The sequence below is a fragment of the Lagenorhynchus albirostris genome, chromosome 12 (genome assembly GCF_949774975.1).
Source record: "Lagenorhynchus albirostris chromosome 12, mLagAlb1.1, whole genome shotgun sequence".
Classification (NCBI taxonomy): domain Eukaryota; kingdom Metazoa; phylum Chordata; class Mammalia; order Artiodactyla; family Delphinidae; genus Lagenorhynchus; species Lagenorhynchus albirostris.
In genome coordinates this window covers 29,744,182-29,770,325 of record NC_083106.1, presented here as the reverse complement: position 1 = coordinate 29,770,325, position 26,144 = coordinate 29,744,182, and the positions used below count along the sequence as shown (strand labels likewise).

At 39.0% G+C, this 26,144-nt stretch overlaps 1 protein-coding gene and 1 pseudogene across 1 annotated transcript in view; both read left to right on the top strand.

The window, feature by feature from the left end:
• LOC132530919 (small ribosomal subunit protein eS12-like) overlaps positions 1-25,650 on the top strand; it is a 39,534-nt gene extending 13,884 nt beyond the window's left edge. The window contains exon 2 of the mRNA XM_060168409.1: positions 25,240-25,650. Coding sequence (XP_060024392.1) covers positions 25,286-25,642 — 357 coding nt within the window. The 5' untranslated portion in view covers positions 25,240-25,285 and the 3' untranslated portion in view covers positions 25,643-25,650. The remainder of the gene's footprint in view (positions 1-25,239) is intronic.
• On the top strand, positions 16,501-17,364 carry LOC132530388 (small ribosomal subunit protein uS2-like; annotated as a pseudogene).
• Positions 25,651-26,144: the final 494 nt, after the last annotated feature.

Genomic DNA, 26,144 nt, shown 5'->3' with positions numbered 1-26,144 from the left:
TGGCAGGGTTACTACATCAGAAATAATGACTTGAGTGTGAATTTGAATGAGTGAAAACCATAGATGTTGAATCACAATGCAGTCAGAGGTTTATCCTGGCCTCCATACATAGTAGGGAGGGAATATCTAATGTTAAAACCCATTTCACCTTTTTTCAGTATGCTGGGTCTCATTAAATAATTGTGAACAAAGACACTGGTACTAATTTTCATCCCTTTTGACATACTAAGGACTTCAAAATGGGATTTGACAGGTTTTTGGTGTGTCTGTAGGGCCGACTGCTGGGCATCAGATTGGTTACTAAAGGTTGTTATAGTGTCTGTACCAATCCCCTTGAAAAGGGGATGGCAGTGGTGCACACACGTGCGCGCGCGCGCACACACACACACACAGAGACACATACGTTGTAGTGGTTGTTCAGCCCACACTGGCTTTATAGTCAGGTGAGTGGGTGGAGTCCTTGGGTGTGAATCCTGGCTTTGCCAGTTAGTGATTGTGAGACCCTAGAAAAGTCATTTAGCTTATTTATTTTTGAATTTATTTTATTTATTTATTTTTGGCTGCGTTGGGTCTTCGTTGCTGTGTGCGGGCTTTCTCTAGTTGCAGCGAGCGGGGGCTACTCTTTGTCGAGGTGCACAGGCTTCTCATTGCATTGGCTTCTCTTGTTGTGGAGCACAGGCTCTAGGCACACAGGCTTCAGTAGCTGTGGCACGTGGGTTCAGTAGTTGTGGCTTGTGGGCTCTAGAGCACAGGCTCAGTAGTTGTGGTGAACAGCTTAGTTGCTCCGTGGCATATGGGATCTTCCTGGACCAGGGCTTGAATCCATGTCCCCTGCATTGACAGGTGGATTCTTAACCATTGCGCCACCAGGGAAGCCCTATTTAGCTTATTTAAATCCCAATTCTTTTTCTCTAAAATAGGAATACTAATACCGTCTTAGAGTTTTCTTGTTTTTGTGAAGATTAACTGAGATAATGTGTAAAGTGCTTAGTCCACTGTCCAGAACATAAATGATGGTGGTTATTATGGTGATAATAGAATTAGCACAGCAGATTTAAATACATACAGCAAGTATAATCAGACTACTTTTTCCTTCCAAATCCCTAACCTACATAAAGATAGCTTTAAGATCTGTTAAAAACTCAGGTATCCCCTAAGGAATAGGTTATAACTTTTTGTTACACAGTGCTTGAGACAATATGTATGTGTAACCTTCTCAGAAAAGTTTTATAAATAGCTTTCATAGGCCATGGACTTTATTAGGGTCCCAATCCTACGGGATTCATCGAAGCTGGTCTAAAGATTATTTAGAAAGATTATAGAAAACTGTTCTGCCCAGTGGGAGTTTATGTCTGTTCAGACTCCTGTTCTTGGCTTCAGCTCTCAACTGTGGCTTTGTGCCTCCATAGATAGCATGTTCATTTAAGAGCATTGGTTGTGGCTGTTTGGAGCTTTTATCCTGAACAGTATTTCCCGAACAGGAAACTTTTGCACTATGCTAACGTACTCTATGTTTAACACAATGTGTTCATTTTAATTCTGTTAGAATCTCTTTGTTGTTGTTTTTTACCTAAGAAACAAAATGAGTTTAAGTATTTTGAAAATCTAGGTCTTCTTACTTGAAAGCTCTTTGATTTTGGGTCCTCTGTGCTTTCTTTCAACTACAATTTAGGTCTTGGAGCAACGAGTTCAGATAATCATTCTTTCCCTGCCCTTCATTCTGGTTGCCCATTTGCACTGCCCATGTTAGCTTATAGATTGCATACTTGAGTTTCTTGAAGGTAGGAAACACTCTTCTTATGTGCTTTCCCTAATGCCTAATAAGATGTTTTGTTCAAATAGTGCTTAAAAAATGAGGATGTGAATATGAACTGTATATTTTATGTATTAGGGATGTGAGCACCGCCAAGGATCCTGGAAAGATGACAACTGAATACTATGATAGGGAATATGTATGGTACAGATTAACAAACACAGTCTTTAATTTCAGCTAATTTAGAAAAGAAATTAAACAGCTACTTTACATATTGAGTAGATAACATGTTACTCCAAGAGGTGATATGGGCTGAAAAGAGTAAGTTTGGTTAAGTGTAGAGGCAAGATGTAGAAGGAATAGTTGAGGGAAGCTGTGGGTTTTAAGAAATCTGAACTTTAAAGCTAATGTGAGCTGCTGCCATCTTATGGCATTTCTGCCAAGGTTGAGTCATTCTATTAAACTGGCAGGGCCCTGGCTTTGACAGTAGGACAGTTCTTATATTTTTAGGAATCAAAAATAATGTATCAGTTATAATTGTTTTGTTCTTGTCCCCAGCACTCTTCATTCTCCCCTAGCAAAACCCCAACCCTGGATAATACAATAGTTCTGGTCCATCCCTGCACCCACATAGCTAAACACCATCACAGAACAGCACACAACCAAACCAACTAGTTTCATATTGAATATGGATGCAGGTAGGAGGTTAGAAATTGTGGTGGCAACTTGGTGTAATTCTTCCTGATTGTTTCTGTTTTCTCTCATTGAAATAAGAAAGCAAAGTTACCAGCTAGAATCAGCATGAGGGGAGGCGGTGATGAAGATTTGAGGTGAGAGGAGAGTGACAGAGTGAATGGGCAAAGCATGTGATCCCACATCCCCTTCAGATACTGTCCCCATTTCTCAATTCCCATTTACAGCAAAACTACCCACAAGAGTTGTCTATACTCTCCGTCTTCAGTACTGCTTCCACAGTTCATCTCAAAACCACTCCAATCAGGTAATCACTCAAAATTCCCCTGAAATGTCTCTTGTCAAGGGCACTGGTGAATTACATGCTGTTAAACTTAATGGTCAATTCTCAGTCCTTAACTTTTTTTCAGTGACATTTGACAGTTGACCACTCCCTCCTCTGAAGTACTTTCTGGTCTTCTGTTTTTTGCTACTTCATTGGCTCTTCCTTCTTGGTCTGCATTACTAATTCTTCATCCTGTCTCTGACCCAGTCTTGGAGAACTCAGCTTTCATTCCCTGGATCTCTTCTTATCCACCCACTCTCTTGGTGGTCTCATCCATATAGATGTGGAGGGCTTCCAATTTATATCTCGGTCACAGACCTTTCCCTTGAACTCCAAAAGCATTTACCCAACTGCTCACTTGACATCTCTACTTGAATATGTAACAGGCTTCTTTAATCAAACTTCTGATATTTCCTCAAAAAACTTACTCTGCTCCTGATTCCTCCCCATTGCAGGAAATCACAACTTTATCCTCTTAATTGCTCAAGATAAAAGCTTGGGAGTCAAGCTTGCCTCCTCTCTCTCCTGTATACTCCACATTCGGTTCTGTCAGAGTATCCTGTTTTTACCTTCAAGATACAGTCAACATGTGGTCATCTCTTACCCCTTCACATAGAAAATAGAGCAGCCAGATGTCACATGGTCCAAATCCATGCTGATCATCACAAAGGTAGGAACAGGAATTAGGATACATTTTGGAGAAGTTGATAGACCGATGTTGGCTTTTTCTCAATATCAAGCTCCAGCCAGTCAAATGTTCACAGAAAGGTGATAATAACTCACTTTTTCTAGTTCTTTGGCATCTACGCTCTCCAACCTTAATATCTCCTTCATTGTTACATTTATTTAGCATGTCCTATGATTGCATGATATTGATTTGTAAATAGGAGTAACAAACAGGCCACCACCAGTTCACCTGTGTCAGAATAGCTCTAAAGGAGAAGCCATCTGCGGAGGATAAATGAGAGGCACTTACATGGCCAGAGGAACCTAAAATAAACAGAAGGGAAAAAAAAAAAAAAACCTGAGATGCTGCAGAACTTGGGAAGCAATTTTATATCAGTTCTACAAAGTTAGAGGGAAATTCAGGAGAAAATCTCATATTCACCTGTGATAGGGACAGCAGCAGGCTGGGCACTTAGGGGATCAGTAGGTATAGTTTTTCAAATATGTGTGTGTTGGTCTTGTGTTTGTATTTGCGAGTATGCACAGTGCTCATAGACTGGACATAAAGAACAAATGGTTCTTTATTATGGAACTTTCCTGGTGGTCCAGTGATTTAAGACTCTTGGCTTCCACTGCAGGGGGCACGGGTTCAATCCCTGGTTGGGGAACTGAGATTTCGCATGCCATAAATAAGTACAAAAATTTTTTTTAAATTAAAAAGAACAAATTGTTCTTTATTATAATTTTAACTTAGTACAGCACCTAACAAAGGGCTTTGCATATTAAAAATGCAAGCACTAGTTGAATGAATAAAAATCTACTGAAAAATGAGCATAAACTACAGCATATTAATAAATTAACACTTGTTATCAGTGTAATGTTTTTCTTATTTAACTGCTGTCTTGATTGAATCTGTTAATTGAAAATAGTCAATTAATAGTCAATAATTTAACCTATCCAAGAGATACATTGAGATACATATCTGTTTTCTTAGCTAAAAGTTAATTGCTGTGATTTCAAACACCTTTTGGATCTATCCCTAAAGAAGTTACAGAAAAATCTATTCATTTGTTAATCGTTAATAATACAGCCATTGTGACTTAGGTGTATAAATATACAAACTAGATGCTCATGTTGTCAAGTTACTGCTTATTTATAATTTGGATCCTGAGTTTCCTTGGCCACTTCTAACTTGAGCAAAAGTATAGATGGCAGAGCAGTGAAAATCCAATGCCTCTATTGGATGAACGAGTAAAAGATGTGTCTCCAAATGGAGGATCAAGAACATCATTTTATGTATTTTTGAATTGGCATGTTAAAGAATTCAGTTTTAAATTGAATTGTTAGAACTTTATCATTGCCTCTGTGGTTGCTCCAAAAGCTGATTTTGTGCCATCTGAAGTCACTAGGTAAGAGGAAAATGAAAAAATGTATTTCATATGTTAAATTCATACGTAAATTGAGTGCAGTTGTAGGCTTCAGAAGAAACACTTGGCTCCCATAGATTTTTTACATAGTGTATAATAAAAGTCTGCAATATGATACCTCACACGTCCCCATTAACCTCTGACACGGAATTTGTTCTATTCTGATTGTTTTTTCATTGATACAAGTGTTTGGTGAGGAATTAAGGAGCTTTCCTTCACAAATGTTTTGTTTGATTTACAGCATTTTTGGCTGTGATAGTCCTGGTTAGAATACTTTACTGTTGAAATCTTAAAAAAAAAAAAAAAAATTAGTTAAATTCCCAAAGGATAATGTGCATCAGTTCTATGTTAAGCTCTTTGTTCAGATTTATGATTTCAGCCTCCAAAATGTGTTTTCACTAACATTATAGCGTGATAGATGAAAAAGTGTGTGCACAGCTTAAAACATTTGGAAATGCTTCTATAAGTTACTTTTATGCTGGGCAGTTTACTTTTTCCATAAAGGTATTTATTCCATACTCTACTGTCGCACAGGTTTCTGAAAGGTGAACATGAGTTCCGTAGGAATTCTATTTTTGGACTTAAAAACTGGAGTTGTGTGGTAGACAGTTTTTACTCTTGTCTAATTGAATTGTCCAGCTTTTCCCCTTCTTGCGTACACAGACATCAGTTTTATTTGTTTTTCCTTGAATATTTATGTGTGCTTCCTTCACTTACAGTACAAAACCCTCCCAGTTAAAGAGTTAAGTGTCATATTCATCCTTCATTTTTCATGCTGTTTCATTCTCCTTTTTGACTTTTCTAATCACCTTCTTTCCTCCATCACTTAGTAGTTGTGAACCATCAAAGTATAGTACCATCACCAAGACAGCGTACATCGCTAAGATGAATACTGCTTTACACCCCGGATCTGTTCTTCCCAGTGTGGCTGCCGGTAGCCCTAGGTGGCTGTTGAGCACTGGCAGTGGGGCTGGTCCAAACTGAGATGCACTGAGTGTAAAACACACACTGGGTTTCAAAGACTTAGTACAAATAAAAAGGACGTAAAATATCTTATTAATAATTTTTATGTTGATTACATGTTGAATTATTTTGAGCTTATTGATTTAAATAAAATGTCTTAAGTTTTCTTTTTTAAATGAGGCTACTAGAAAATCCTTTGGAAAATGTAGCTATCAGAAAATGTGGCTTGCATTATATTTAGGTTAGACAGCACTGCTCAACATCAATCTTTCTCAAACCTGGTTACCCATCAGAAGCATCTAGGAAACTTAAAAAAAACCCACAGTTTCCTGGGTCCTACCCCAGACCTACGATTTCCAAATACTGGACATGGGTCTTAGGAATCTGTACTTTTAGAAAGCTCTCCTGACAGTTTTGAGGATGCCAGTTAGTAGAGCAGCACTTGTGAACTTCTATTCCAAATGCCCCTCTTTTGCTACCTCAGGGCAACACTTCTTGGCCTGGATCTCATGTATTACAGGAAATGCTATTTTGTGTGACTGAATATGGTGTGGGTAAATCACAAAAACAAGTCCCTACCTACTTGCTGAAGTAGTTCCCTTTCCCTAATGTATTTAAATTTAGAACTCTGAAAAGCGGCTTAGTGAGTAAGGGTACTTGAATAATGATATATCTAAGTCAGTTGGGACCAGCAATGGTCATTTACTTTTCGTTTTTCTTTTTTTTTTAAGACTTTTATTTTTTTAAGAGTAGTTTTAGGTACACAGCAAAACTGAGAGGAAGGGACATAAATATCCCATATACTCTCTGCCCACACACATGCATCGCATCCCCCGCTTTCAGCATCCCTCACCAGAGTGATGCATTTGTTACAATTAATTGATGAACCTATAGTGACACATCATCATCACCCAAAGTCCATAGTTTACCTTAGAGTTCACTCTTGGTGTTGTATTGTTTGCTTTCAAAAATAGCAACTGGGTGGGGGGGGAATGATATATTCATACACCAAACATTTTAACTTAAAAAATATGTACAGACATTCCATTGTCATCTTTTGATGTAGGGCCAGAGTGTTTTCTTGACATACTGGTCTGCTGATTAGAGCTCTCCAGTATCTTTCATAAGCAACATCCAAAATGCCTTCTTTACAATTTCCACTTGTATTTCTTTAAAATGTAGAATGATCTTAAATATACATATGAGGCAATCTACGTGCAGTACTTTCTAGATTATTGTGATCTTTTCCCCTAACCTTCTGTAGTTTTGTCACTTAATTTGGCAGAAATTGTTTTTCTACTTATCTTTCCAAAGCATTTCACTTAGCTTCCACAGAGATAACAACTCTTTGTTTTTGCTCTTAGGCTTTATAAGTTTACATAATATTTATTAAATTACAAAATTCCAATAACTATTACAATGGTCACAATCAAGTTTGGCAATAAGTTTATGTGGCTTTTGTTAAGCATAAAACTCAGTGTACAGGTTTCCGAGATGTAGGTTGCTGTCGAGAGCATTCCGAGTGCTGTGGACATCAGTCTTTATGCTTAACAGGAGGAATGGATAGTATGGTGAATTAATCTGGCAAATCAGTTAATGGAAGGTCATTGAGAGAAGTTCTATTATAAAAACAGTGGTATTAATAATAGTAATAGTAACTGATATGTATTGAACACTTACTATGTGCCAGACATAAACACATATGTATATTATCATACCTCACTTTCACTCACAAACATCCTTTGAGGCATGATTTATAATTAGCCTCCTTTTACGCTGGAGGGAATTGAGACTTCCAGAGGTTAAGTCACTTAAGGTCATACAACTTTCAGTTTGGAGATAAAATTCAAACCCAAGTCAGCCTGATCCCAGAGTCAGGGACCAACTTTTAGCTTCAAAAGCCTAACCTTGGCGAGAGGGTTCATGCTGTCCCTTTCTGGAGATCTCACTTGGCCTGACATTGATCTATAGGACTGGATCAAGGGCAGAGACTCTGCAAAGCAAGCAGTCACCATAACAAATAACTTGCATGTGTGTCTTAGATCAGAGGACAACTCTATAAACCTTTTTTAGAATATGATGAAGCATCATGTAATTAATATATCTAATGTCTTAAACCAATGAGTAGATTTGGGTATTTTGAAGCAAATTTTGCTGAGAATATTATTTGAGCTAGAGCCCAGGCTTCAAGGAGATAAATTCTTATCCTCATTTCTGGACACTCTATCCTGGGATCCCCAAACTAGGTATTTATCATGCTGTCTCCTTCGTGGTGCTTTTCTTCGGTGTGATAAATGTGGCTTCCTGGAAAGGCTGCTTTATGCCAGCCTTGAGGCAGAACACTTTTAGCTCAAAGAAAAATAAACTGGCTTCAGAAAAAAAAAATCATTGTCAACCTTTTAATCCTTCCTTTTCCATCTTCTTTTTCCTGACTGTGGTACCGTGCATAGTTCAGTCTTCAGGGATCCATTGTTCATTTCTGGAAGAGCGTCAGGTGACCCACACGTGCACTTTGAGTGCCTTTTACACGCTTTGTCACACCCATATTTGTACGTGATAATCGTGCATGGATCAGTCAGCTACAACACTGCCCCAGGTTATCTCTGCCCCCACCACCATTTTCCTCCCCCAGGACAGCAGGGTGGATAGCTTTGCCAAGGTGTCATTTGGTAATAAAAGATTTTTCCAAGATGTTTTCTAGTGAGCTGTGGAGCACTTACAGCGGTCTGTACCTATTTTCTTGTCTTTGCAAGCGAGTAGTAGCATTTACTTTCTTTGAAGTATAATTATGCCCGAAGAAGTCACTCTATTAATTTGGTGGCTCTAGATTTTCTGAGACTTTACTTTTGAACCTGCCCCACTGGAAATCCGTTTTTCTAATGATAATTTTGATCTGACCAAAAAAAACCCACCAAGCTGTGTAGCTTCTTTGTTGCACTGGTAAGAGTAATCAGAGTTATTCTGTAAAGTTTTCAGTTCATAAAAACTTGCTAGGGAAGTGAGCAACTTTGTGCCTTAAACTCGGACGGGGACTGGCCGTGCCGCGTCATTTGAAGTGAAAAATCCCCGAATGCCAGAAAGTAAGCAGCTGCCACAGTAGGTCCCCAGGGATAAAAATACTGAAATTTCTCTTCTTTCAAGCCTGTCTCTGGGTGTCTGTGAGACAGTATTAAACATCAGTTTCATTTAAGTTCAAAAACGTTAACTTTATGGTTAAATAGCCGTCACCATATCAAGAGTGGATGGGAAGCTTGCACATAGCTTTGTAGATGGACAAACTCAAACAATTTGCAGAGGGCACCAGAATTTGGATAATGGCTTACATGTGTTTTGTAAAATAAATGCTGCTTGTGTAGTAGACCAGCAGCCCTCAAAACTGTGGTCCCTGAACCAGTGTATTAGCATCACCTTCATCTGAGGAAGGCAAATTCTCAAGCACCACCCAAATCATCTTACAGCAAAAACCCTGGGGAATTCCCTGGCAGTCCAGTGGTTAGGACTCGGTGCTTTTGCTGCCGGGGCCTGGTTCGATCCCCGGTGGGGGAACTAAGATCCCACAAGCTGTGCAGCGCAGCCAAAGAAAACAAACAAACAAACAAAAAACCTCTGGGGGTGGAGTCTAGTGATCTGAGTTTAAACAATCCCTCCAAGTGATTCTGTATACTAATGTTTGAGAACCACCGCTGTACACAATTATTTTGTTGGAAGGAAATTTTGGCATCCTCTCTCCAAACTCGTCATTTAATAGGTAAAGATTTAGGCTCAGAGAAGTTATATAGTTCATCTAAGGTGGTGTTTCAAGTTGCAAGAAACAAAGTCAAACAACGATTTAGTTAATGGACATTTTGTGTGGTGTCACTGATACCAAGTCTTAGAATCTATTGTGTGGACTCTGGCATCTTTTCCACTATCTCTGTTATTTCTAATACTTCTGACTAAAGAAGGACCTTCTCTCTTTCTACCTCATGGCTTCTGCTTACATCTTTTCTTGCCTAACTGCTTTTGCTTAATGCCTTTCCTTTCCATTGGTAGTTTCGTTTTGTTTTGTCTTGTTTCTCAGGTTCTGCATAGTTCACGGCGTGTATCCCACTCTGTGTATTACTATTTAAAATCCCTAAGAGATGATCTGGTAGACATTATAGAGTTCTTCCATTAGGCAGAGCTCTAGTGCCAGACCATCTCATTCATTCATTCATTCATTCATTCAACAACTGTTTACTGAGATTTTGTGTCTGTCATTATTCTGGACTTTGGAAACACAACAAAGAAGATAAACAAAATATTCAGGTCTCCACAGCTCTTAAATCTGGACAGAAAATAGACAAAGGATAAATATTTACAAGTCCACAATCTTTTATCTGCAATTCTGAAATTCAAAAAGCTCTTCAAACTGAAAGGTATTTCCTAACTCAGTTGGCAGCAAAACCTGACCTGACTTGAACTTCTCTGGCAGCAGAACGTGACCTGGGGAAAGATGAAGCTATTTGTAGTCTTTGTTTATCCCTCTTGGTATGAATTCCCGTGAACTGCATTGAAGAAATGTTAATGTTTGCTTATGAGGAGCTGTCACAAAACTTGATGGGAGTATGCCATAAAGCCTTCCTAAAAATTCTAAAACAATTAAATTTGGAAGCATAGATGGTCCCAAAGGTTTTGGGTAAGGGATACAGATCTGTGGTCAGGGTTGCTAAGCGCTATGAAGAAAAATTATCAAGGGAAAAGGATGAGAGACAAACACGGAATGCTATGTAGATCATAAACATTAATGATTGCTGTTGTCCTCAGCATGCATCCAGCTCTGGGAGCGCTCACTAACGTGCAGGGAATGTAATCACCAGTACAAGACAGAGGGGCTTTTGCAAATAAGTTATGCAAAAAGAACATGCTAATTTTGAAACTTCTAATCCATTCCCACCAAGTAATTCCTTAAATACAGTGGAAAATATTATTAAAATTACGGCCTGATGTAGTAGGACATTAATGCTTTTAAAGCATGTGGAGTCCAAGGAGATGGATTTAAATGATGCCCTTCGATAGTGAGGGCATACATATGTTTAGATAAATGTTGACTAAGTGGATTAATTAGTGACATGGAGAAGAGATTATAAAGAGCAAGGGAATTTGAATTATCCCTCTGTGTGTGTGGTCCAATCTAAGCAAATTTGTGACCCTTTTTTATATGCAGAAATAGCATATGGAAATCTCCTATGCAATGTTAGTGATAGCATCAGTCTTGCCAACTTCAAATTCTGTGCCACCGTTTAAAATTTTTTCTCATTTTACACTGCATGCAATACAGTCTCCACCTGCTAGGAAGTATTGTTACTAAGCTGTTATCAACATGTTTCAAAATATAAGTGCTGTTGACTCTATTGCCTTTCCTTATTATTTTATCTTAAGTGTGTAAGTTGTAACAGTATCTAATGTGCAGTGAACTGTATCATAAGCCCAGAATAAACTTAATGAATATTAAAGGATGGATATGCATCTTGTCATAGGCTGGATTTAAACTTTTAAGTGATTTCTGGCTTTTTAATCTCTAAAAATTTTAAATAAAAAGTTATGTTTGGCAAAGGATCATGCATTGAGATCTACGAAATCACAGTGCTGGGTGAAAAGTTAAGAATTTCTTCATCATCCCCCTTGGCACATGATCACACGATCTCTGCTTGGATGCTCGAAGTAGTAACACTCAGCCACCTCTATTTATTTTTTACCACTTCGTTTTTGCTCTATGTGGAGTAAAATATATTAGCAAAACTGCTCGGTTGCGTTCTCTGAAGTTACAGAGACTGGTCTACTCTTCCAATTTTTGATATATATCACCATAGTCTATCACCATCTTTTCTTTGCCAAGTTGTCACGAAAATTAGTTCGTGTAACTTTTCTTCATAGCTAATGGTTTCTAAACTGATTGGTCTCCAGTAGACACTTATTTTGTATTGTCTATTTAAAGATGTAACACCCAGATCCAGGCATTTAGTGTTGTTCTGATCCACATAGAATAGAATGACACTAAAAGTTTCCTACCTCTGGAACCATACTGTTACTTCACAGTCCTGTTATATATTTTCTTATTTATGTTCTTACTCGGAGCTGTTGTCTTTGGCACTTGCCTGGCACCTTGCTTGGGCTGCTCTGTATCTTAGAGTTTTTTACATCCTATCCTACAGATTCATGCTTGTTGGTATAAGTGGTAGGCAGAAATTAGCCAATTTACTAGTACGTTGGTAGGTTGATATGATGCTACATCCAGGAATAGTTCCAGATTAACTGGAAAAACTCTGATTACATTAATTGGAATTTTAAAAGCAGGATTTTCATTCTGTTTTAGATTTTGAGGGGTAATCCAATAGTTAACCGCACTGTTCACAGTATTCTCATTACTGTGTACCCTACATTTATTGATTTCAGAAAGTGTTGGTGGGGATCCATGTTCAATATATTAAGCCCTGAACTAACAAGTAATAGCTTCAAGTAGTGTTGATGCATAAAAAGTTTTCCGAGAAAAAAAAAACACCTACCTTATCTTTGTATTTGTTTTCTAGAATTGACCGTAAGGATGTTAGAGGGTCTGTTTTTTTTAACTTATGTGGTTAGAAGAATGAGTTACAGTGTTGATTACAGATCTTCATTGCAGACCCTCAGTTTATGAGGTTAGAGAGTGATTTATAATGTTGACTATAGGTCAGATTGTCTTTGAGAAAGCTGTGCTTTCAACACCACAGGATTAAAAGGAAGAACCGAAAGGAAAAACAGTATATTAAAAACGACTCTCCTCCCAGCTCCTATTCTCAAACCCCACTCTCCCCAATATCCTGGTTTATAAACCAGTGGAAAATTGATGCTGGTGACTGATGGTCTTTGCCTCCATGTGCTGACTGCCTTCCCTACCGTTTTACTTTTCCCAAGCTTCTCCGTCTGTGCTTATAACTTTCACTCATGCTGGTTCTATCAGGATTATTAAACTGGCTGGGTCCTGCTTTGTGGTCTCTTCGAAAGGAAACTCATAGCTACAGCCAAAGACAATGGAGGAAATGTCACTTTCCTGGTTTTAGCACCACATTGCTAAGGGAATTACACTGTGTCATGAAAAATGGGTTGGTTACCCGATTTCCAAGACCTCACTCATGGATGTAGCCCTCAGGAAATATCAATAAAGGCAAGAATCCAAGAAAGCCATATTCAACTCCCCGAAGGGAGTCATATTTTTAAGATAGTAAACTTTGAAATGTATTTTGTATGATCCTTTTAAACATTATAACTGATTTCCTGATTGTAGAGAGTGAAGTGGCCAAAAACACAAATAAAAATACAGAAGATAATAGTTTGGAGAAACTGCCATTTAAGTATTCATACTGACTGGCTGTGGCAATAATGTGTACTGCATACTTTTTCATAAATTAATTAGACATTTATTTTAGGTTTTAAATGGTCTTAACTTTTATTCCAACCTCTTCCCTCATCCCAGAGTTTTCAAATTGACAAAAACTTTCTTAATTGTATCTCTACCTAACATGGATAATTTAGAAATTAGAAATTCTAATTCATCTGGTATAGAACCAAGTTACCAACATAAATGGGTGATATTATTTTTCAGAAAAATTATTCTCCTGGGAAAAACCTATTGACAATGATAAACTGCTCAGATTTTATTCTTATAGTAGGTAATATAATCAGAAGATTTGGGGGAGTCAAGTCCTTAAGAAATGTAAAATATTTCTTTGGAGGAGTCTAATTATTGACCAATTATAAGGATCTTCAAATGTGCCCCACTGTACAAATAGGCTGTATTTCCACTGAACTTGCCTAATGACCTTGTAAACTAAAAAATCCCCAAAGTCGAGTGGTTTTTCAGTGTCAGCAACACTAAGTAGATAAAACTTGAGTCACATAAGAACTCCTTAAGTGTGTATATGTTTTTCATTATAATAATTTGCTTTTTAAAAGGCATATCTGTATTAAATGTATATGTGAAACAGAATTGCCTTCTGGAAAGGGCTAACCAAATACTGAAGTGTAGGCCAGAGATGATCTTGAGGTGTGAACTCTGGGTGGTAGAGGACATTGCAGGAAAGGCCAATCACCAGAGGGCTAGAGTGGCATTTGGAATTATTGTTGATTGTCCCTCCTACCAGTTTTTAGTTTCTCTGATTCATTAGGTAACAGAGTGAAAATTTTTATTTAGATCAGGGGATAAAAGATCTGTGGCAACTCAAACATGGGCTAGATGTCAGTTAATCTTTGTTCTATGAACAAGTAGCTCATTAAAAGCAGTGAACAGGATTATAATAGAAATGTGTGCTTTAGCATCAGACTAAAAATCTTGCAGCTATCGAAATGAATCTTTCTAGGTAGTCACCGTGTTACTTACAAGTCTTCCCTAGTCTTTTCATCCAACTGGAATTTTCCACTTAGAACTCAACACTTTCTCTCTTCCTACTTCTGAAAGCAATGCAACCCATTCTTAAAACCAAAACCAAAAAAAAAAAACAAACAAACTTCTATAGTTTTGATACTTGCTTATGCCAGTGTAATGTACGAATTTTGTTTATTCCTAACATTCAAGTTCTCTATTTAGATCAGCTTTGCTCCTTTCCATCATTGCCTTAGATCCCAGTTCTGGGTGGCACAGGCACCAAAGCTTGGTGCAAGCAACAGTGAGGATTAGGGGTGGGCAGCGGTAGTGGGTAAGGGAGGCTCAGAAATGGGCCATTAGCCGGGAGCTAATAGACTCTCAGGTCAAAGTGACATTAAGGAAGTGAATCTTTTAACTCTTATGTCCCCAAATCTCCTCTCTTCCTAGTTGTTTCCCCACCCTGGGAGAGGGCCAGTAATGAGACCAAATCCAAACAGGGACAAGATAATATAGTAGTCCAGGTCCCCTCCAGCCATGGAAAACAATGGAAACTCAGAGGACTAAGATGGGAGCTGTCCAGGATTAAGGTGAGGGGTACTCAGTGTTAGAGGCAGAGCTGGATCCTTCAAGCATTTCTTTTGGAAACTGAGCTTGGAAAAAAAAAAAGAGAACAGAACCTAATCCCAAAGTTTTGTGACTTGGATAATAATGTGGGAACCATGAGGTATTTGGATGGGTAGGAAGGAATGTGGCTTCCCTGGGTAGCTGGAAGAACATACAATAACTTCTGAACATTGTCAAAACTCCTCATTCTGGTCCATGGTTAGTTCCTCTCCTTCCATGTCTCACTGCAACCCCAGAAGTCTACCAGATAATTCTTCTGTACACTGATTTCTGGATTTCTCCCTTGACATGGATGCCAAGATGCTGATTTTTATTAAAAGAATTACAGTCAAGAAATACTGCCGTATTTTCCTCAAATACCTGAATAATTTTAAGGTAGCAAGAGGCCACTAAGAGAACGGTTTTAGTCTCATTACACGTTGAATTAGGGAAGGTAAGAAGGGTATGTATGCCCCCTCCCCAATTATTCGTAACTGAGGTCCTGTGTTGAACATTTCTTTCAAAACTGCTGCAACACAAAAAAAGTGCTACCTCGCTTCATCCTCTTACCCATCTTACCTTCCCCAGGCCTTTGTCACCCTACCTGGATTTCTCCTCAATGGCCTCCCTGACTCCAGTTTTGCTACTCTCCAAGCCAAACTGCATTTCTGCTAGACAGGTAAATTTCCTAAACCTCTGTGATGACCTATATGGGAAAAGAGTCTAAAAAAGAGTGGTTATATGTATATGTATAACTGATTCACTTTTCTCTACAGCAGAAACTAACATGACATTGTAAATTAGCTATACTCCAATAAAAATTTAAAAAAAATAATCTGGGTTTTGGGGAGTGACCATCATAGTGCTCCACCCTGGGAGAAGAAACCGACTTTATACATTTGGAGAAAGCAACTCAGTGTCTTGGTTTTGTGTGATGAATCTGCATGACACAGCTAGTTTCATTACTGGGGCTTTGGGCTCCAGCTGGCTCCACTAACAGGCATTCTGAAAAGGTTTTTCTAAGAAATTAACTCCATGGAATATTGAGGCCTGTCACCTCTCTGTTGGTTCTAATCTTTCTGACATGATTTTACTTGCCAAGAGTATGCATGTCAGTTTTATATTCATCACTTTGGTTGAAAATGTTTGGAGCAGGAAAACCAATTCTATGGCTGGGCTTTCTAGGTGCATGGATTTCAGTGGCCTCAGATGGTTGCCACACCATAATTCCTGCAAGCTCCCAAGCTTCTTGTCCTTGAAGTTCTTTAAAAGCAAGCCTCAAAACCCTAGGAGATAATGTAAGCAATTGGTCAGGCTTCTACTGTCCCCTCTTCTTGATCCTAAACTAAATTAGCATGATCTCATTTATTCTCCAACTTTTTATTGACAGCCTATTATGTATCAGGTTTACCCCCATGGAGAACACAGGGTAGTGAGAAAGTCAAATAACCAGACTGACAATAAAATAAAGCCTCATACATACCATGACAGGTGCAGTGTAGGTTAGGGCTCTGGAGCCAGACTGCATTTGAACTCTAGCTCTGCCACTTACTGGCTGTGTAATGTTGGCCAGGTAACTTAACATCTCTGTGTCTCAGTTTTGCTATCTGTAAATGAAAATAATAATAGCACCGCCTTTCCACACTGCCCAGACAGGGGTCCACATGGCTTGTTCTGCATTCTCATTGTAACTTAAAGGGAAGCTCTCACAATGTCCAGAGCCCTTGATGTCCTGAAAATGAAGCAGCAGGATGTCCTCATTCCTTGCAGCAGGAACCTACTTAGGTGGCACCAACCTTGACTCCCAAATGGAACAGTACATCTACAAAAGGAAAAGTGATGGCATCCACATCATAAATCTGAAGAGGACCTGGGAGAAGCTTCTGTTGGCAGCTCGTGCCACTGTTGCCATTGAAAACCCAGCTGATGTCAGTGTCGTATCCTCCAGGGATACTGGCCAGCGAGCTGGGCTGAAGTTTGCTGCTGTCACTGGAGCCACTCCTATTGCTGGCTGCTTCACTCCTGGAACCTTCACTAACCAGATCCAGGCAGCCTTCTGGGAGCCAAGACTTCCAGTGGTTACTGATCCCAGGGCTGCCCACCAGCCTCTCACAGAGGCCTCTTACGTTAACCTGCCTACCATTGCTCTGTGTAACACAGACTCTCCTCTGTGTTATGTGGACATTGCCATCCTGTGCAACAACAAGGGAGCTCACTCATTGGGTCTGATGTGGTGGATGCTTGCCCGGGAGGTTCTGTGCATGCGTGTGGCACCATCTCCCGTGAACACCCATGGGAGGTCATGCCTGATGTCTCCTTCTACAGAGATCCTGAAGAGGTTGAAAAGGAAGAGCAGGCGGCAGCTGAGAAGGCTGTGACCAAGGAGGAATTTCAGGGTGAATGGGCTGCTCCAGCTCCTGAGTTCACTGCTCCTCAGCCTGAGGCGGCGGACGGCTCCGAAGGTGTGCAGGTGCCCTCTGGGCCTATTCTGCAGTTCGCCACTGGAGACTGGAGTGCTCAGCCCACCACTGCTCAGGCCACTGAATGGGCAGGAACAACCGCTGAGTGGTCTTAAGCTGCTCTTCCACAAACTCAAAATGGAAACAGGTTGATGGAAAATAAACAGTTTCTAAAGAAAGAAAATAATAATAGCACCTAATTTATAGGATTATCTTGAAAGTTAATTGAAATGATGTAAGAAAAGTGCTTAGAACAATACCTGGCACAAAGGAAGTACTCAGTAAATATCAGCTAATATATTCCAGCCCAGAGGAAAGGTGGGGTGCAATGAAACAGAGCATGGGCCAGCCGATTATTGTTGCTACAGACTAGTACATATGAGAGTCTGATAGCCAGAGTCCACTTTGACTGGTCATGGCATCCGTCCTGATTGGCCAGTACGTCCTTTTTTTTTTTTTTTTTTTGCGGTACGCGGGCCTCTGCCGTTGCGGAGCACAGGCTCTGGATGCGCAGGCTCAGTGGCCATGGCTCACGGGCCCAGCCGCTCCACGGCATGTGGGATCTTCCCGGACCGGGGCACGAACCCGTGTCCCCTGCATCGGCAGGCGGACTCTCAACCACTGCGCCACCAGGGAAGCCCAGTATGTCCATTCTGATTGGTGGAGAATTAATTGTGCTGTATGGGTTGTTTATTATTATTTATATCATCCCAGAGTCTAAATCATTGGTCCTGAAACATTAATATGCACTAGAATAAGTGGAATGCTTGCTAAAAATGTGGTTTCTTGGACCCCAGCCCAGAGAGTTTGATTCAGTTAACATGGAGTGGACACAGAAATATTTTATACAAGCACTGCAGGTCTGCTGTCTGAGAAACTCTGATTTGGAGGGTCAGGGAAGGTCATCTAGAAGAAGTAACATTTAAACCAAGATGTGAAATTCTAGTTCCTGTAGGCAAGGAGATGGCGAGAACAGAATGGAGTAGAAGATTATTCTTCTCAGAGGGAACATTGTGGGCAAAGGCACAGAAGTTAAGGGAGAGAAGTTCAGAACGGCTGCAGTACTGAGTACAAGGGTGGAAGCAACGGGAAAGGCTCTGGTCATAAAGGCGTTGTAAGCCATGGATTTTTATTTTATCTTTGGGACAATGAATAGGAAATCACATATTTTAAGGAAGGGTGACAGGATTGTATTCACACACCGGAAGAGCTCTGGTTTTGTGCAAAGGGGAGAAGTCCAACAAGTCAGAGACAGGAGGCCAGCCAGTGGGTTCACTAGTGAAGACTGTTACCTTGACAGGTGGCCTGTCTTCTGTCCTCACTCTTGCACTTGGCACTCTCCCTGACTCCTTCCTCTCTTGACCCCCTGGACCTCTTTTGACTCGCTTAGCCACTCAGGTCTTATTGGCTTTCTTCACATCAGGTGTGGCCTCCCTGCTCCTGTCTCTGGCAAGAAAGATGCACTGGTCTCAGTGCCTGGTCACATGGGTGCCTGAGGAAGAAGAGAAAGAGGAGGGAGAGGGTGGAGGTGACTCTAATGTAACATGTGAGAGGGCAGGTCATGTCCATCTCTTTGTGGCTACAGAAGTGGCAACGTGTAGCAATAGCGTCTAAGGGAGTAGTATATAGTAGGTGCTCAGCAAATACTTGCTGAAAGAAGGAGAGCTCTGCCTGCAACAGTGGACCCATCCGTAAATACCCGAGGGTAATTCTAACTGCTACAACCTTGTCATTGTCAATTAGGAGTCATTTTAATTCATACTTCCTTCTCTTTTTTTCTCCTTATTCTTTGCATATTTCCTAACAGGGAAAGGCGGTTGGACATCATTTTTTCATTAGTTAGTCAACCTCAAAATATTGTTATTTTAGCGATGCATGTTATCCTGCTGTTGTATCTTGGGCTTTTTGGAATTACTTTGCCAAAGCAGAGAAAGTACAAATCCTAGAAACCTGTTACTCTCTAAACTCGCTTCATAAACCAATCCAGAGTCATTTTCCACAATGGGATTGAGAAAGAAAGAACAGTCAGTAAAGAAGCGTAGCACTTACTAGCTTACCCTTCAGATCCCATCCTTCAGCTAGCACTTTGGTGCAGGATCCCAGGAGGGCAAGAAGTAGAGAATGGGGGTTAAATAAACTTCAAAACTGCTATAATTTTCCAAGGGCCATGCTTTGAAACCCTGGGATTAGTCCCTGGAAAATCATTTATTCAATTATTAAGACAAAGTTATGGATAATGCTTTTTCCTCCACCTGACTGGATATTTGCTAAAGCTGAGTTGTACCCATTGACAATAGGGATTAGGAGGCTTTCGCTATTAAGTGCCAACTGTGTTTAATTGTTACTGCAAGAAAAATAGAATTTACTAGTAAACTGTGCAGAATTTGAAACAAAGTACCCTTTTTACTTTTGTAGGAATGTGGATGCTAACCAAATGTGTCCGCATGGTTTCAATTAAGTGGAGGAATGTTAAATGTAAAGCTAAATTGATGAAAATAACCAAACTTTCTGACAAACCTATAAATTGGAGTCTAGAACTCATTGCCCGTACTGTATGGCAGCCAGAGAAACATTGCTAGATCATCAATTTTTACTTAATTTTTTGAGTTAGTTTATACTTGAAAAGAAAAAAGGAGTGCTAGGCAAGTAATTTAAATTCTTCCCAGCTATAAACAGAATATGCACATTGGATGTGGACTTTATTCTTCACTGTATGCAATTGAACTGATTGTTTATTCTTTTAGCAATTTCCTCAGAGAAATTTTCGGAAACCTAAGACAAAGATTTCAGGGAACTTTCATGTCAACATTTTGGCAAATGATCTGGCAAAATGCTAGTCACTGGACTATTTTTCTAAACTCCTCCGACTGCTCCATAGCAATCCTTTGTCTTTTAAAATAATGTTTTAATTTTCCTTCCCTCAAATTTTTTTACTCCTTCAAGTTGCTGTCATGGTGAGATGACAGTGTTCTCAAAAAATTATGAGTTTGGAGAAAATTCCAAATTTCTTGCTGAAGACAGGATAAAATTACACAGTCAGAATCTAACTCTGTGCACGTTTCTGCATGTCAGAAATTTCTACTATAGAAATTTACCTCTGAATACATCTTTTTATTTTGTGGGAAATGGCAGGAAAGAAACTGTTTAAACAAAAAAAAAATGTGGAGGCTAGGGCCATCATCTTTACTGTTGTGATCTTCGTGTGATGTGAAATGGGCTCTCCTCGCTGAATCATGGCCCAGGAACACTGTCCCCACATCTTGGTCCCCATCGCCCTACAGATTCAGAGGCCTCCTGAGATCCTCTTGCTTAGGAAGTAGAACTGCCGCCAAATGTAGGGCGGAGTCTCTTGGTTTTCATGGCCCTGGCTCAGGTTCAGAGATTGCCAGGTGGACCCTGTGTTCTAATTTGGTGCATTCCCAGCCAAGGGCCTATTCACAACCTATTTTATGCTGTAATTTTAACAATTTTTGTTTTTAATTAGATGATCATTCAGCACATGTTTTTTGTGACCACTCAATAAGTGTTATTTTTGCCAAATTACTTTTTGGGCACTGTCATGAAATGGCTCCTTTAAATGCTTTCAGATCAAGTTTTCAAACCTTTTTTTCAAACTCACCCAAAATTTTAAATCAGACATAATTAAATATATTACATATTTACATTAGACTCTATTTCAAATTTTCACTACCTATTTAAATGGCATCCAGAGGGGGAAAATAAAGTAATCTTGTTTGAGAGTAGGTAACACAGTTTTCCCTAAATTTACCTTTGGATCTAGTTGTTTCTAATGGTTCTGACTTTACTCAATTAATATTGCTGCTACCACCCCATTAACTGCTATATTTAATATGTATTAAGATGCTCTATTGATAATAAAGTATTTGAGCATTTTATGTAATGATAACCATCCAAAAGTTGTATCATCTGCACATTTGACTAGCTTAAACCTCTAAGGTATTCATTCACATCACAGATAAAAACGTTGAGCATTTGAGTTCTGTGATGAGCCACTGAGCATCTCCCTCAAAGTTCAGCTGATCTGAAAATACTTATTGTGCATTCTCTGCTCAGCCTTGGGATGCAAAGATAAAGAATATTACATGGTCTCTGCCCTATTTAGAGTTCAATAGGGATGTTAGTAATGCGCTGATTGATAAATATATTCCAGCCAGCAATGAATCCATTTAGTGTTGTATTCCTTAGGTCACATTCCTGATTCTTTCAATTTATTAAGTGCCTTCTATATATCAGGCAATATGATAGGTCTTGGGGAAAAAATAAAACATGGTCTGTGATCATTATTTCATCTACAAATTTATCCTGAAAGACTGTATCAAGGGTTTTGCTATAATCAGTATCCACTATGCCAGTTGATTTAGGATAGTTTCCACCATGTGGCTTTACTAAATTCGGATAGCCATAGCTTGTAGAGAGCAAGCCTAACTCTCAAGTTTAGGATGGTACCTGAAGCTTTCTGACAACTCTGTCTCCTTAGACATCCCTTTGACTTTATCAAGCTCTTTTGTAGGTTTTATATTTTTCTTATTACTTTATTTTTAGAAAACTCCATCGTATATTTGTATTTCTTTTTTTAATATATACATTTATTTATTTAGTTTTGGCGGTGTTGGGTTTGTTGCTGCGCACGGGCTTTCTTTAGTTGCGGCGAGTGGGTCTACTTTTCGTTGTGGTGCATGGGCTTCTTATTGTGGTGGTTTCTCGTTGCGGAGCATGGGCTCTGGTTACGCTGGCTTCAGTAGTCGTGGCACGCAGGCTCAGTAGTTGTGGCTTGAGGGCTCTAGAGCACAAGCTCAGCAGTTGTGGCGCATGGGCTTAGTTGCTCTGCGGCATGTGGGTTCTTCCCGGACCAGGGCTCGAACCTGTGTCCCCTGCATTAGCAGGCGTATTCTTAACGACTGTGCCACCAGGGAAGTCCTGTATATTTGTATTTCTCATTCATCCTTTCTTCTCTAGTCTTTCAAAGCTCCCTGCTCTCCAGTTCTATCCAGGACTTCTCAATTTTCACACTAGTGTTCAACCTTAAGTCAATTTATCACCCATTCCAACATTAGTACTTTCAAGAGATATGTAAGGACATCTAATAAATGCGTTGGGCATGATATTTATCAGTTGTTGTACATTATCACTCTCATTATACATTTGCTTTAAATATACCTGAGATCACTTTTGTCTCTAGCCAAAAGAAGTTGTCATGTGTAATATGGGGTAAGAAACGTAACTCTTTACACCACAGAATCAAGGCCTGATAAATGCAAGATTATTATGAGGATGGTGGGGCAGTGTATTTCAAAGAGGGGTTTTCAGGAAGGTCTTAATGTAACATTCTGCACTAAAGAAATACCATTAAGCCCACCTCATCCAATTTGCCTTTCAAGGCCCATTTAGAGTACTTATGAACCTTCCTATCACAGCATAAAATTTAATACAGTTTAGAAGGTTTTCCACTTGAGGGATGGTCTACCTTTTTATAATCCTTTAATTACAATTCTGTGCTGTCATTTTGGTGCAGAAGTGATAACATTCGGATCCAACAATCATTTATTATTGAGGGCCTATTGAGTATAGGCGCTCTGATAGGCGCTTTCATAATAAATTGTTATTCTCTATTTCAACAAGTATATTATCTTGAGAACTTGTTATGTGTCAAGTTTGTGTACTATATGGAAGATTTGATATTTTGTCTAAAATCTTGGGAGAATCCTGTTGAATGTAAAATATGAAGTTAAAGCCTCTAAGAAAGTTCTTTGTGTTTATTTTACCAAAATAATTGTGTGAAAGTTTCTCATATTCCAGAATCTTAGACACAGAACAACAACAAAACAAAATGAGAAACTTTTATTATAGGAATATTGTTAATATTTTTATTTGATTTTCTCAACAGAATAAAGCAAAGATCATGTATGAGAGGAAATATATACATTTTTCCTTTTTACATTTTTTTCTTTTGTTTTTGTCTTTTTTCTGCTTGAAAGTCACAATAATGTACAATGAATATAAATATACAACATATTTAATAATTTTGTATTTTATATGAATTTTAATGTCAATATCCAAATTCAAACAATGGTTTGGATTAATGCAATATATATATGAATGACTCAATTTTGGTCACCAGGAAACTTGTGTAACTCACTTTTTGGTGGATTCCCTTATATTTGCCTTTCAAAAGTGCTGACTTGTCAGTGTTGGTTAAATTCTAAAAAGAGATCAGCATGGAACTCAGAATAGGCTCAGAACTCAGATAGAAAACCTTGTTCCTAGTTCTAATTTAGGCTGTAACATTAGCCGTATTCTTTTGCTTCTCCATATTTAGCATTGGTAAATTTCTATTGAATAACAATCTATAGGGATTCACTAAAAATAATTTTAATTTTAAGAAGTTTAAAATAATAATGATAATAAAAAACAACAACAACAACATCAGTAATATTAGCTAATATTTATAAGGCTAATTGTTTTAAATATACCCTCTTTTTATCCTTAAAGCACTTTATGATTGTAGGTTATCAATATTATCTCCATTTTACATCTGAAGAAACTGAGGTTTCAAGAGGTTAAGTATCTGCCATGTTCTTAATGCATATTTTATTGAGCCTCCTTTGGATTTTTTCTCTCCATTTTATTTGTCTTGTATGAATATTACAGTGATAATAGGTACACCTAAAAATCTAAAACCAGTTCTCAACACCACTGTTTGAAAGGTTTTGTGTAAATATATGTGTGTGTGTGTATTCATACAAATGCTTACCTAAATAGTGTATAAAATCTGATTTAACATATAAAAATACTAAAGAAATGCTAGATTTGAAATTTGAGACTAAAAATAATATTGTTCAATTGTTGGTAGCATCAAAGAAACATTTGAAAATAATATTATAGAAGGTTAAACAAATGGGAGAGGGGCTATAATCTCAGGCAGTTTTTGAGATTTAGTGAGAAACCAATAGGGTCCTTGGGACAACCTTTAGAAAATGCTTTTGCACAGGATGACCTCTTTTTTTTCCTTTGGGCTGTAACAAAGGGCATTTTGTTAATAGAGCAATTTATGTCAAATCCTTTTTTGAGCTCAGGAAGACCAGATTTTTGCTCCCAGGTTATATTTCTCTCATCCTTCTAAGGCCAAGGTTTGAAAAAAATCTCTAAAAGCAAGATTCAATAAATACACGGGCTTGCTAGAAATATTTAGTCACTTGGTCTTGTGATTGCAGCAAATCATTCACTTGAGCAGAACCCAAAGGGCTTGTATTTCCCGTTATGGGAAATACAATCTGGGTAAGATGGAGAAGGTTCTTTAAGGGGAGAGGTTTGTGGGTCACTTCAAAGTTACGCATGCTTACCTAGGGTTCTCTCCTTGAGGAAACTCTGTTAGCGTCAGCATCCATATTTCTGTTTTTAGTTTAGAATGCTCATTTCTCCTCCCCACTCAGCCTTCCCTTCCTGGTTTTTTTGTTGTTGTTGTTGTTGTTTTTTTCTGATAGTTTTGCAGACTCAAAATGCCTCTCTCAGGACACAGTGCAGAGGTCTGGGATGTGATGCTGAACCACCAGCGGTGATTTAGAACAATCAAGACCCCCTGGATGTATTTTTATACTTTACCAGCAGTTTGATAACTAAGGACTATAAACTTTGAACGGTGATTCCAAGTCCCCGTAGACTGTCAGGCTTACAATTCACCTTCCACACTATTTTATAGAGAATGACACTAGCTCCTGTCTTTTTAAAAAAAGTAACTTCTGGTTCATTAGAAATATTGAAACATGATATGTTATAAATGTTGAAAAACTATGATGGTTGACAGTATTTTTATGTATAAATTCCTTTTTAGGATGGCCTTTCCTTATTTGTTACTTACAGTAGCAAATAATCAGCCCAAATAAGTTATTTGAATGTACATATCCATCCCATAAAACCCATTAAAGAACTCATCATAGCTCTTTCCCTGCCGCCGCGGAGTCACGCGGAGGCAGAGGCGCGGGTGCACTCAAGATTCAGCTCCACCTGTAACCCACCTCCATGGCCGAGGAAGGCATTGCTGCTGGGGGTGTAATGGACGTTAATACTGCTCTGGAAGAGGTGCTGAGGCCCGCTTTCATCCGCGATGGCCTAGCACATGCCCATCTCTGTGTGCTTGCATCCAACTGTGATGAGCCTATGTATGTCGAGTTGGTGGAGGCCCTTTGTGCTGAGCACCAAATCAACCTGATTAAGGTTGATGGCAAGAAACTAGGGGAATGGGTAGGCCTCTGTAAAACTGACAGAGAGGGAAAACCCTGTAAAGTGGTTGGTTGCAGTTGTGTGGTGGTTAAGGACAATGGCAAAGAGGCTCAGGCCAAGGATGTCACCGAGGAGTATGTCAAATGCAAGAAATGATCAAATAAACAAACTGGGCTCTTGTTCCTCAACAAACAAACACACATAAAAACTCGTCATATCCTTTTGGTATAGAGTGAGAATAGCTTTTCTCATGCAAAAAAAAAAAATGGATTCTATTTTGATTTTTAAAATTTAACAAACATTCACTGAGAATTGGCTAAATGCCTTGTACTCTGCTAAGTGCTGGAGAGTAAAAAACAACAGCTCCTGTAGTCAAGAAGTTTCCAGGCTAGAATATTTCATTTCCACAAAAGTAGTGCTATGCGATTAAGATTACATTAAATATTATAACCAAAAAAAGACAGTGATTTTCAAGATACGTTCTTAGTGGAACTACTGTTTAAACTGCAGTGTATTAATAGGCAATACTGCAAGGAAGTGTTCTGCAGTCAAGTAAGTTTGGAAAATGCTGATTAGGCAAATTTAAATCGGATTCTTTTTGTGCCCCTCCTCCAGGAGGCGGGGTGGTGATCAGCCTCCCCAGTTTACCTGAGCTCAG